This window comes from Empidonax traillii, unplaced genomic scaffold (assembly GCF_003031625.1).
Source record: "Empidonax traillii isolate 1590-97213 ecotype Southwest subspecies unplaced genomic scaffold, ASM303162v1 scaffold478:size624743, whole genome shotgun sequence".
NCBI classification, from domain to species: Eukaryota; Metazoa; Chordata; class Aves; order Passeriformes; family Tyrannidae; genus Empidonax; species Empidonax traillii.
In genome coordinates, this window is record NW_020955671.1 from 610,528 (window position 1) to 623,368 (window position 12,841).

Genomic DNA, 12,841 nt, shown 5'->3' on the forward strand with positions numbered 1-12,841 from the left:
GGACATTGACACAGAAAACAGAAAGACTTTCAGCTGTATGGATGGTGGTAAATATATTTAAAATGTCCTCATTTCCTTGTAAAGGCAAATCAGAGGACTTTTGCTTCTGATAACATGGAGCATGTACTGGTTTTGTAACACACTTACTGTGACAGTGTGCTCTGCTGCTCAGTAAATCATTGGTACTGCAGGCACTGGAAGCCCATGCTGAATTTGAATTTGGAACTGCAGTGCCACTACCACTGACCTGACTGGTCATTCCATTTCTTTTTAAACCACCTCCATGTGATGATTAAGACTCTGTTTATCTAGAACTCTTTGCTGCTTAAGTAATCTGTGCCATTTTTTTAATTCCACTTACGAATGGCTTATTTTTTTTTTAATTTTTGTGAGCTAATTGTCCAGAACGGCTTTTTTTTTTTTTTTCCCCCCAACAACTGCATTTCTTTCCTGGAGCATAGATTGCCCACTTTGTTTATTTATTAGTATTTTGGAAATAGTAGACTTAAAAATTCATTGTGTAAGCCTTCTGCATTGTTTTCACTTTGTATTACTTGTAAAAATGGCTTTGTTTGCTAGCAGGGTAGTGAGCTACTCTGAAGAAGCTCACTGTGTGAGCACACAATTGTGACACAAGGATTCATGCAGTACAGCAGGTCTGTAACTGTTTTCTGGCTGGCAGGTCATGGTATGCTGCAGTGAAGGCTGAGTTGTGATGTGTAAGGGCATGTGTAGGCAGTAGCCAGTTAAGGTTTCCTGAGCCATTCAGATTCCATCTACAGCATATAAGACATTATTATTATCCTGGCAACTCTCCTTTGCCAGTGTTGAACCATAAACTTTGTCAGTAGCAAAATTGCAGATACAAGCCTAGGCTGGGCTAAAACTGGCTTTGAGTGCTATGGACTCAGTGATGTTGCCTTTTATATGCTGTACGTGCAAATTAGTGAAAAAACTTATTAATGGGAGATTTATTTTTTTTGGCTGAATATTGACACGAAGTTACCAGACTGGGATGTGTTAAAGTACTTTTTTGCTTTCACAGAGCAGTTAATTCTTAGTTCAGTGATGCAGCAGTTGCTGGTGGCATGTTAAATATGAATTCACACAGTGTCTCTCCCAACTGGCTTCCATGTAGGAGCAGACGACTCGGTTTTATCTGAAGATCGACTGAATGAAACTGAACTAACTGATCTGGATGGGCAGCTGGAATCCCCTCCCAAAAACTTCTTGTCTGTAGAAGAGGACAACAACATGCGCCATTCCCACAACGACGTCTCACGTGCTGCTCAAGAGCATGACCTTCATGACTCAGAGTATGACAGCCATGGAGAAGATAAAATGATAGCTAGAAAACACAGTCACCACTGGCATCACAAACATTCCCATCACTCCCATGGCCACTGTCATTCTGGAAAAGACCTGAAAGATACTGGGATAGCTAATATTGCTTGGATGGTAATTATGGGAGATGGCATTCACAACTTTAGTGATGGCTTAGCAATCGGTAAGCAAAAGCACTGAGTCTTTCTCAACAGTTTCTCCTTACCTTTAGTAACTCTGGTAATATTTTCCTGATCAGTGATCATAGGTAAGGCTTCATTTAGCACCTGTGGTTACTGGCATTGTTTAATCTCCTTCAGGGCAGAAATTAAAAGGCTGTCAGTTGTAATAGTTACTGCTTCGTTAATATTTTGTGCTGTATTGGTACAGTGACAGTAGCAATCTCTTTGCCAGGTAAAGATAGGTGCAGACAAACCTCTTTGTGATTTATGGAGCACAGTAATGCACATTTGTTGTTTGGATCTTAGTATTTGCCTTTGAATTATAAGTAAATTCAATCTTATTTTCAATGATATTTATTTATTATAATAATAATAATATTTCTATTATTGTTAATACATAGAATTATACTTGTAAATAAAAATACACTATGAGACAGGTTACAGAAATCCTTTTTTTCAAGTACTATTTAGGATAATTTAATTTTTGTTTAAGCAAAGTTTGGTTTTTGCTTATGGTCAGTATATATTTCTAGCCTAGTGCAGAACAAATTGAAGTACCAAACAGATTTTATTAGATTTACGAAATCAACTTTGATTCGTGTAATGCTCTAAATGTGATTTTAGCTGCATTAGCTTGAATACATCATACAAGTCAAAATGACAAAGTACTGAAGTGCCTACTTCTAATTTTTTACTTAAGTAGCTGCTAAGAATACAGAGGGTTCTGAACTACTAGCAGGAGGAACACACATTTTGAAGGATGAGGGATAAGCTACTTATTAGGGCCTGTAGTTAACAATGGAATCTACTACCATTTCTCCACTTTCTCAAAACAATTTCTAAAGAAACTAAATTCCTTAAAAAATAACTTTTTGCTTCATTTTCATATTAAAAAGGTAAGACATTTAGACAGTGGTTTCTAAGGCCAAAAGGATTACTGTGACTACTGTTGAGAACTTCACTGTATTGAAACTCCATTTCTAAATATTCCTGTGTCAAGTCCAAACAGCTGATTCTTTGGTAAAATTTAGATTTTAGAAAAGCATGTTCATAATTTTAGTGTATCAGGTTATGAGTAATCCAGAGGAAAGTTAAATTTCCCCTCTGTCTTCAGGTTGTGTCTTCTCTTTCTGCTTTATGTTGCCTGTTTTGACTGCTCACTGCAGGCTCTTTTTGTGCTTTTCTCTGCTACAGTACAGAAATTTAGTACCAGTTTTCTCATCTCAGAATTATTTAAGGTATGAACTTAAAGTTAATTGAATTAAATTAGCTTATGCAAAAGTTACTGAAAGACATTTATGGCAATGTTTTTATCCATATTATTTTCCAGGTCTGGCTTATTAATATTGCTGATATGTGCTCTACATATAAGCAGAAAGGAACTAAAGAGGTTATGAGTTAAATATTAGTTTGGATTTCCAAGCTGGAAAGGAGAGGTTTAGACTTTTGCTTATGTCCTCATAGACTGGAGAGTTCCTAAAAATGTAAAAGTGGTGCTATTTATTAGCTTGTTGCCTTTATGTGTCTGTTTTGGTCAGTTGTGATCTCCTCTCCCAGGATTTGTCTTTCAGACACACTGAGTAATAAAGCATGCAGTGGTGATGCACATCCAAGATACTTGCAGTACTTCCCATTTATATATGGACAGGGCCTAGACATACTGAAAAATGTTAGAGTATGCATTCTAGCAGAAGGTTGTCATCTCTGGAAAGTTCGTTGATTTTCTGACTTGAAAATAGTGAAATATCATTTTAACTTATTTTTCTTTTTTTTCTAGGAGCAGCTTTTAGTGCTGGACTGACAGGAGGAATTAGTACATCTATAGCAGTATTTTGTCATGAGCTTCCCCATGAATTAGGTAACTAAGTCTAGAAACTCAGTCTTTTCATCTGTACAAAATATTTGTCTAGAAGCTGTTGTGATACTCGCTGTGATAAGCACAGTGCAGTGCAGATGCCACAGGGGTGACCAGAACTTCAGTGGAAGGGAGCAGTGTTGCTCCAGAGTACATAATGGTGCAGGATTATATTGGCAGGTATCTACTTACAGCAGTTCTGTGAAGCTTTTTGAACACATTTTAAAAAGCGTTCTTAGTACATTTGACATTTTGGTGTTATACCTCTGCATTTTATAGAGAATTTCACCCTACTCTGTGTGGCCTTGTCTTACACAAAGTTAACTTACATAAGTAAACACAAGTTTGCATATTACAAAATTGTGCTAGGTTGAACTGTGCATGCTCTTACAGCTTGCTTGCTTGATGAACTGCTAGCTCTGAATGGTCAAAAGTGAGGTAAAACAAGTACTTCAAAAACCCTTAGAGGTGATGAGTGAAAGTATTTTATATAGGCAGCTACTGAGCTGTAGGTGAGTAGTGGGCACAGATGGGAAGTAATGCAGCAGATGTTCATGGTTTGACATCGGTGCTGTACAAGCATTAGTTAAGTGAAGCTGCTGCAGTATATAAAGGATTGCAATGTATATTGGTGTGCTTATAACTTGATAACATAACATGATTAAATTAACCCTATATAAGAGGTGAGTAGTTTACTGTACACATTTTTTATTTTTTTATTTTGATATGCTTTGATTCTAGACCAAGTGATCTATTTCTAGCATCTGTAACATGAGGATATTTTGTTAATTACCTTCATGACTGTATATCATCTTAGACTTCTGATATTCACAAGAATTCAGTATGAATGGAGTAAAATGATCAGAGCTGATTACAAGACAGAAATCTAGATTTTTATAGAATGTCTGCCTCTATCACCAATTTTAGCAGAGCAGTCCTGAATTCAAAATAAAACAAGTTAACATGGCATGTCTTAAACTAGAAGACTGATTCAGCATGATATAAAGTCATTCTTTCTAAATGTAACTCTTCCTTTCTCTTGTGCTCAAGTTCAAATAACCTTCTGTGGGGACTAGTGCCTTGTTATCCTCTTCCCAAATTTGCAGGATGAGGTGTATATATCTAAGAGGAATTTTCATAGGTATTGATAAAAACTAAGCCTCTGGTTTTATGTGCCATGAAGAACTTCTGTGAAGTAAATTACTTGGATGCAGTACTGGAAGGGATACTAAGCAGGTGTACAGATGACACGACAGTGGGAGGAGCTGTTGACTCCCTCGAGGGCAGGGACGCCCTGCAGAGAGACCTGGACATATTAGAGGACTGGGCAATCACCAACCATAGGAAGTTCAACAAGGGAAAGTGCTGGATTCTGCACCTGGGATGGGGCAACCCCGGATGTAGGGACAGACTGGGGAATGAGGTGCTGGAAAGCAGTGCTGGGAAAGGGACCCGGAGGTCCTGGTCAATGAGAAGCTGATCATGAGTCAGCAGTGCCCTGGCAGCCAGGAGGGCTAACTGTGTCTGGGGGGGGCATCAGGCAAAGCATCGCCAGCCAGTTGAGGGAGGGGATTGTCCCGCTCTGCTTTGCACTGGGGCAGCCTCACCTTGAACACTGTGGCAGTTTTGGGCACCAAAGTACAAGAAAGATATTAAACTATTAGAGAGTGTCCAAAGGAGGGCAGTGAAGATGGTGAAGGGCCTTGAGGGGAAGCTGTATAAGTAGCGGCTGAGGTCACTTGGTCTGTTCAGCCTGGAGAGGAGGAGACTGAGGGGAAACATCGTTGCAGTCTCCAACTTCCTCATGAGGGGAAAAGGAGGGGCAGACACTGATCTCTTCTCTGTGGTGACCAGTGATTGGACCCAAGGGAAGGACCTGAAGTTGTGTCAGAGGAGGTTTAGGTTGGATATTAGAAAAAAGTTCTTCCCTCAGAGGGTGGTTGGGCACTGGAACAGTCTCCCTAGGGAAGTGGTCACAGCCCTAAGCCTGACAGAGTTCAAGAGGCATTTGGATAATACTCTCAGGCACATGGTGTGACTCTTGGGGATGGTCCTGTGCAGGGCCAGAACTTACACTCGATGACCTTTGTGGATCCTTCCAACTTGTCTTATTCTGTGATTCTGTGTGTTCTCTGTGGGAGGACCAGATCTAGACTCCTCCATTCACCCTTCATGATTAATCACTATTACCTTTCTGACAATCAACATGACGAATAGGCACCTTTAAATCATATTTTAATCAAGGGATTGCTGTGCATACAGTTCTTACAAGAGTTGTCATTTTCTGTTTCTCAGTCTGACTTTGAGCCTCTGTAGCAGCATTTTTACTTTGGCAGTTCCTTGGATTGGTGAGTGTAAGCTAATTTATTTACTTCCTCTCCTGAGAAGCACTGATGCCAACCCCCTGTGTTCTGTCCCTGTTGCAGGTGACTTTGCTGTGCTCCTCAAAGCAGGTATGACGGTAAAGCAGGCCATTGTGTACAACCTGCTGTCAGCCATGATGGCATACATCGGGATGCTGATCGGCACGGCCGTGGGGCAGTACGCCAACAACATCACCCTCTGGATCTTTGCCGTCACTGCTGGCATGTTCCTCTACGTGGCCTTGGTGGACATGGTAAGGTTGGGGTGGTGCTGTGGCATTTTTGCATTCCATGCATTAAACCTAGGACTGCTGTGGCTGGACCACTATGTGCTGGAGATTAGCCTAGTGGTCAGGGTTATTCTGCACCAAAATTTAATCTTTGTATATTCTGGGAAGGTCGGTACGAACCTTTGGCGTGAGCAGCTGCTAATATATAGTTCTTGTGGTGATGAGCTTTTAAAGAAGTTATCTTGTGGGAAAATGCTACTGCTTCAGGAACTTATAGGTACATTACCTTTAGAGTGTGTACACCACAAGTCCAGATCCTTCAGGCAAGTGTTGTGCACGTTATCAAAACATATTCAGACCTGATTTCTCTCCTAAGCAGCTTCAGAGCTTTATTTAAATAAGCCAGTTGCCTCGCTTCTTGTCTTTCCTAAGCCTAATGATGATGAAATCATTTTCCACTTTTGGGGTGTTTTGGGGTATAATGCTCTTCAATTCATTATTGAGACTTTAATTTATAAATATCCTCTAGTTACTACAGTAACTCAGTTACTCTATTAATAGGTAAATAAGTTCTTTTCAGGGCTTGCTAAATCGTTAAATGAAACATCTGCATAGAGGGATCCTTCTTGCAGCTTGCAACTTCAGTAGCCTATAATTACTGGACTATCACTTGCGTATAAGTCCCGTGGCTGATATTTATTTCCTGTGCTTTGTTTGACTGAAGATATCATGTAGAAAGGAAGGCAGGATTTTCATTCCTTTTTCTTTTCCTCAGTCATCATAGTAGCAACCAAATAGTCAAAGCCCAATGGTCTGACTAAACAAGAGCAGCAAAGCTTCTGCAAGGCACACGTGAAACTGCTCCAGATTCTTGTCTTGATGTTTCCATAATCTGCTTCTTCTCAAAGGTCTTGTTACCTTACACACAAGAAGAATAGATTTTGATTCCTCCAATGCTGTCAAAGCAAATATCCAGCAGTTTTAAAACCCCTTGTAGTAATGCTAAGGTGAAGCCTTTTTTTTCATCCAGAGCATTTTCCACCAGATTTCAAAAAAAAACATCTGTGACTTCTCTGAACAATTTCTTTTTCATGCCTGCCCAGCTTCAGAAGTTCTGTTCGTACCTCCCAGAGCTACTGTAGCATTGCAGGGACAGCAGAGCTGAAGCAGCCCTGTGTCCAGCAGTTGGGCAGTGCCTCTTCACCAGGTGAATGTCAATATGCAAGAGGTTCCTACAGTGCTAATGTGTGTGTGGGCTACATCTCAAAGATGGAAGGAGGGTGTTATTGCCGGTAAGAAGTTCTTGCAGTGCACAGCCTCTTTCCTCCCTCTTCTCAGAGTCTTTCCAGGATCCTTTTTACTGTCAAATAAGTATTTTAAAGACAGCAATGGAGGGCAGTGTGCCCGTAGTACTGGTTACTGTTAAATAATATTTTTCTTTTTATCGTGAAGGGGAGGGGTCTTCTACTTGCTGTTCAGTGCCACAGTTTGGGGAATACATGAGTGCTGCCACTACCTTAGATAAAACTTCCACTTCTACTCATCCTATTCTCCCTTTTCATGTCCATGACTGGAAATGGAGACAGAGTCCTGTGCCCTTCCTAGGTTTTGAAACAGTTACCCGAGTATCCTTTCATTATTCTCAAGAACATCCTTAGATTCAGAACAGCAATGTTCTTTCTCTGTAGAAATTACAACTTCTACAGAAACATGTACAGAAACCTCCATTCAAAAAACATGAAGGTGAAAATTGACAGCAGCAATTCCACCACAATTCTCTAATTAGTTTTTGTGTTACTTGGTGAAAACAACTCTGGTTTATTAAAAATAAAATAATTCTGTAACAAATCTTGCCTGCTAGCATGACAACTGCTGTAGTAGTGTAAAGTCAATGATTACTGCATTTATTTTGATGACTTAACAGTGCTTTGTAATTCCGTATAGTGCTTACTGTTAAGCTGCCTGGTCTATTAATATGTATTGTCGTGTAATTGTCAATTGGTATGTATATGTAGTGTGTCATTTTTCACGCCAGTTCAGGGTTTTATATTTAAATAGTCAGTGAGTCAAATTAATTGTCAGGTTATGTGTCTTTTAGAAATACAGACCAGAAGGGTGTAACATATTTGGGTTTTTAGCAGCTTTGATATCATTTTCTCTGCAGAATTCAGGTATTCAGAATAACAAAAACTACTCTAGCCTATCTAACGAAGAGCAATAAATGGACTTGTGCTGTGTACTACCTGAAGTTTCCATTTTCTTCTATAGTATCATTTCTCCGTACCTAAGTGTATCTTGAAGGAATTCCTTTGTTTTTACCTACTGCTTTTTTCAATTAATTTCTTTGTAAACATGCTATTTCTCTTCTTTGTATGCTATTTTTACATCTTCCAGGTCCATAATTATTTGTTGGTTTTGTCAGTACTCTTTGACTTTTCTTCATAGGTGAGGAACAAAAGGATTAGCCAGAACTTTCATAATTTCTTATAGCTTCACATAGAATTTCTCTTTAATTGCCTGTAGCTATTATTCCCATATTATAAAGGGATGTGTATATGCATTTAATATGACAAATAAATGGCTAAGTTAATCAGCAAAGTCATTATAAATGGTATATTTATAGCAATGTAATTACTGTAGAAATAGGCAAAGCTTTTTATTACGTTTACTTGAGCGTGACAATTTTAATTGAGTAGAAGTACTCAAGAGAGCAGAACTGCTGGGCTGGTCCTTATCTTGAGGAACTTAATGTTCAATTAGATGTGTGATCCAGTAAAACCTTAAGAAAGAAAAAGCCTAAAGGAAAGTGGGTTTTAGTTTCTTTTGTAAAGACATGATATGATCGTGTTTTTATTGACTGTAGTGGTTAGGTAGAGTTTAAGCTATGTCTTAGTGTGTTGTTTTGTAACTGAACTCTGGAGTGTTTATTCTTGACAATATCATCTTGTAAACTTGTTCATGTATAAATGGAAGAGAGGTGAAAAAGCTTCCTAAATTGTTTTTTTTTTTCCTTTAAGCTTCCAGAAATGCTTCATGGAGATGGAGATAATGAAGAGCATGGCTACTGTCCCGTGGGGCAGTTTGTTCTTCAGAATCTAGGCCTGCTTCTTGGATTTGCCATCATGCTGGTGATCGCCCTCTATGAAGACAAAATTGTGCTTGACATCCAGTTTTGACCTAATTCTGGTAATCACTGTGGTTACAATAACGTTGCTGTATGGCTTTGAGTCTGCACTGTTTCGCTGTATGCACATTGCTCGGAGGAAACGCGGTGGCTTGCACTACTTACACAAGTACAGGACATTCATTTCCACCTAGATTAACTAATGCTTTTTTCTAATTCAAATCAGATGAGGTCACCCAATGCAACTTCTAAACTCGAGCGATCAACACCTAGGAAACACAAAATATGAGAAATAAAGGCCAAGTTCAGTGTACTATAATAGCGAGCACTGCTTGCTTAAGAAAGAAGAAGTACAGTGAATGATCTTCATATTTGGGAAAAAAACATTTCATTGGTACACCTGGACAGAACCCAGAAGATGTTACAGCTAAAACTCAAACCTCTGCAAGGAACCCGAGCAAGCTTTTAGTGCCACCTAAGTCCTGAGTAGTGCGTATATGTATCTATATATGTATAGATCTATGTAGATATATACAGATATGCATACATATATATGTGTGTGTGCGTGTGTGTATATATATATATATTAATTCTGTGCTGATTTTTCTGCATAGTGGTGACTTGAAATATTAAATTTTACAGCAGGACATGACTGGAAACCACTATGCCAATTTAAATTTTTAAAAAGAAACCCAAAGCCTAAACACTGTTTAAATTCTTACAAGACTTGTTACGCTCACTCCATCATTCCAATCCTGTGTAAGAAGGCAGGCTGTTGCCATGTACTCTGACTTCTGTTGAGGGTCAGTTTGATGATCTTCTTCCCAACTAAGATTTATTTGATGTTTGTTCCTTGATATTAGTAGGAAAACGCAAAATGCAGTAGAATTAGTGTTAGCTTGGGAAATCCCTGACATTGGAGTTATTGAGCTATTTCTGGTTCTTTCTTACAGATGCTAAACATGTATTGTGTGCCACTTGCAGCATAAACTACTGAAGAATTGTGGCTGTGAATTTGTGCAAACTCTTTTAACAAAGAATCCATATGGGAATTTCTCCATTTTTTAAAAACTATTATTTTGAACTATGTTCTCCTCTTCATGTTAAAACAATCCAAAGTTCAAGATGCTAGTTACTGAACCTGGGCACAAAGGTTAAATTATGCTCTGTGTATGTTGTACTGGTAGGTTATTTACAATACTGTAATAGCAGATCAAATGTGTTTCTACAATGCCTTGTTATCAGACATTGCAACACCAGCCATTTCTGGCAGTAGAGAGTATGTAAGAAGATTTCTACTTCCAGTATAAAGGAGTTCATTTCTAAGATATTTTTTTACAATTTTGGTATTTAAATTAGATTATTAAAAAGCAGATGTGGTAGAACAGTGGTATGTGTCATTCGGAAGAATAGACTGAAACTTTGGGCCTTAACTTGCTGGGACCAGCTGTCCTAGATCAGATTGTGCTGATAAGCGTATATTGCCAGACATGAGTTAGTTCTTCTTGTACCCTTCTCCTTAAAAAAAAATTGTGAGTTTGTGAGGAGCGCAAGTTGATTCTGTAGTACCACTCCTAAGCATGGTAGTAGGTTTTTTTAAAACATACCGTTTGTCTATTTTATGTGTATGCCAGGTAAAAGCTGTATTTTGACTACGTGCCGTAAGTTTTGTTTCGGTCTGCTTGGTGCCAGTGTAGCTGCTAAGAACACTGATCCTAACGCCTTTAATGAGAGCCAGTTGGTATCTTCATTCCATTTCAAGTTAATGTGTTTCCTGTGGCCCTTTACTTTTGAAGCTTCATTGGTCAGTTTAGCTTTTACTGAGAGCAGCTCATGTATTTTAAAGTAAACGGTCAGTTGCCAGTATTTCTTCCTAAATCAGTATCAGGAAACAGTATTAAGGGTCCATTTCAAAGAAGGGTGCAGTTTCTTCAGTGAAGAAGCCAAAAGCCCAGAGTTCAGGCAGGCAGCCATTTAATGTTCTGAACTCAGGTTTTATTTTTTGCTCTTTAAACATAGAATCATATAATCAGCCAGGTTGGAAAGGACTTTTTTTTTTTTTTTTTTTAAATCCATTCCGTACTCCGGCAGAGATCCAGTCCGGGTTCTCCCAAATTCCATACTCCGGAGAAAATGTAGTCCGGGTTTTCTCCCATTCCATACTCCGGTGGAAATCCAGTCCGGGTTTTCCCCCATTTCGTGCTCCAGCCGGAAAATGTTTACTGTTGGACCCTAATTAGCAAACACACTGTTGCTAGCTTCAGATTCCTGGATTTCTCCACTCTAAAGCTCCTGGGTGACATTTTAGCATAGTTCTCATGTTTGGGCAATGAGTACCATTTTCAAAGAGGCTTTAACTCACTGGATACCTTCTGAGGATCTAAGTTTATACAATCTGTGTTTCTTATATATTAAACTGACTTAGTTTTTCTTTTCTGTTAATTCTGTCAAGTATAAGGGGGTCATTATGCAGCTGAACTGATGTTTTGTCAAATTGTTTTTTAAAGCTTATTTCTCTTCATTCTTTTCAAATGAAGATTTCTGTATTTCAGGTAGTATATTTACTTTTGTATTAGTTGGAATATGGGTATAGCTTAATACACTGCCTCTGTAGGAAAATAGTTAACTTCCTTCCAAGACCATCTTCAGACAAGGGAAAAACATGGTCACTGAAGGTAGGTACTGTATTTTTCATGGAATATAGGTTGTTTACTTTTATTTTCTAATATTTATTGCAGATGTAACAGAGCAGTGTAACAGCTGTGATTCCTGTATGTTTCCGCCAGTATTGAATTCCAAAAGATCCTAATGTACTCTTGTGTTACAGACAATCTGAATTCCACTACATTTCTACTTGGCTTCAACATTCCATTTTGCTTGAATCCAGAGTCTCATTTAACTTGTATTTGTTGGAGGGCATAAATGCTACTTGTATATTACAATGCTGTCACTGTGTGACATCCCATTTGAATTTTGATGTAAATCACATTGCACTCAATCCGCTGTGATTATGCTTAGAAAATGTTGTAGTTGCTAGATGCAGTGTGATTTTTTTTATTATTATTTTTTTTTATTATTTTTTTTTCCTCTCCCCGTTAACAATTGAGTCTATGGTTTAAAATGTGATTATGGTCCAATAAGATAACTTGCTGAGCTATTGGTCTTTTTGTTACAACTAGATCATTTTTTAAGATTTTATAAAGCTGGAAATGATCAAATGCTGTTTTGTTCATTGTCAACAGTGTTGTGTTCATTTTATGTATGTTCCTTATACGTAAGGAGCCTTCAGAAAATAAAAGCTATTCAAGGAGCAGATATTTTTGTTGGCTTTTATAAGGTTTTGTTGTGTACTTCTGTATTTTAGTATTCTGTTACAAATCTCATGAAAGGCACAAATGCAACATTGTAAAAAAAACCTCACTTTGATTTCTCTTTTTATGTGGCATTTCAGGACGGACATGCATTCCTTATAAGTGACCTGGAAAATGCCTCTACCTCCCAAAATTGCAATAGGTTTATGAGTTAAGATGACACAATAATGCCCTGTCTGACCCGGTGTTCTCGTGGTTTGCCTGAAGGGACAATGACAGAGTTGGTGGAATGGCCTGTAGCTGACAGGAACCCTCTTCTCTCGCTGGTCTTGTACACTGAGGCCAGGGAACTTGGTCACTGTGGAATGTCTGCTCTCTTGCATGGCTTCAGCCGTGTCTGCAGCAAAGAATAAAGCAAAGTATTGGCCAAAGTATTTTTGTTGGCAGGGGTTT

General features: G+C 38.5%; 1 protein-coding gene across 4 annotated transcripts in view; it reads left to right on the forward strand.

The window, feature by feature from the left end:
- Positions 1 to 11,021, forward strand: part of SLC39A10 (solute carrier family 39 member 10) — a 46,410-nt gene extending 35,389 nt beyond the window's left edge. For 3 of the 4 annotated variants that reach the window (XM_027896097.1, XM_027896096.1, XM_027896094.1), the window contains exons 7-10: positions 1,139 to 1,507; positions 3,283 to 3,363; positions 5,787 to 5,977; positions 8,971 to 11,021. In XM_027896097.1, coding sequence (XP_027751898.1) covers positions 1,139 to 1,507; positions 3,283 to 3,363; positions 5,787 to 5,977; positions 8,971 to 9,129 — 800 coding nt within the window. In that variant the 3' untranslated portion in view covers positions 9,130 to 11,021. The remainder of the gene's footprint in view (positions 1 to 1,138; positions 1,508 to 3,282; positions 3,364 to 5,786; positions 5,978 to 8,970) is intronic. The other variant, XM_027896095.1, reaches the window with a different exon arrangement.
- The last annotated feature ends 1,820 nt before the right edge of the window (positions 11,022 to 12,841 follow it).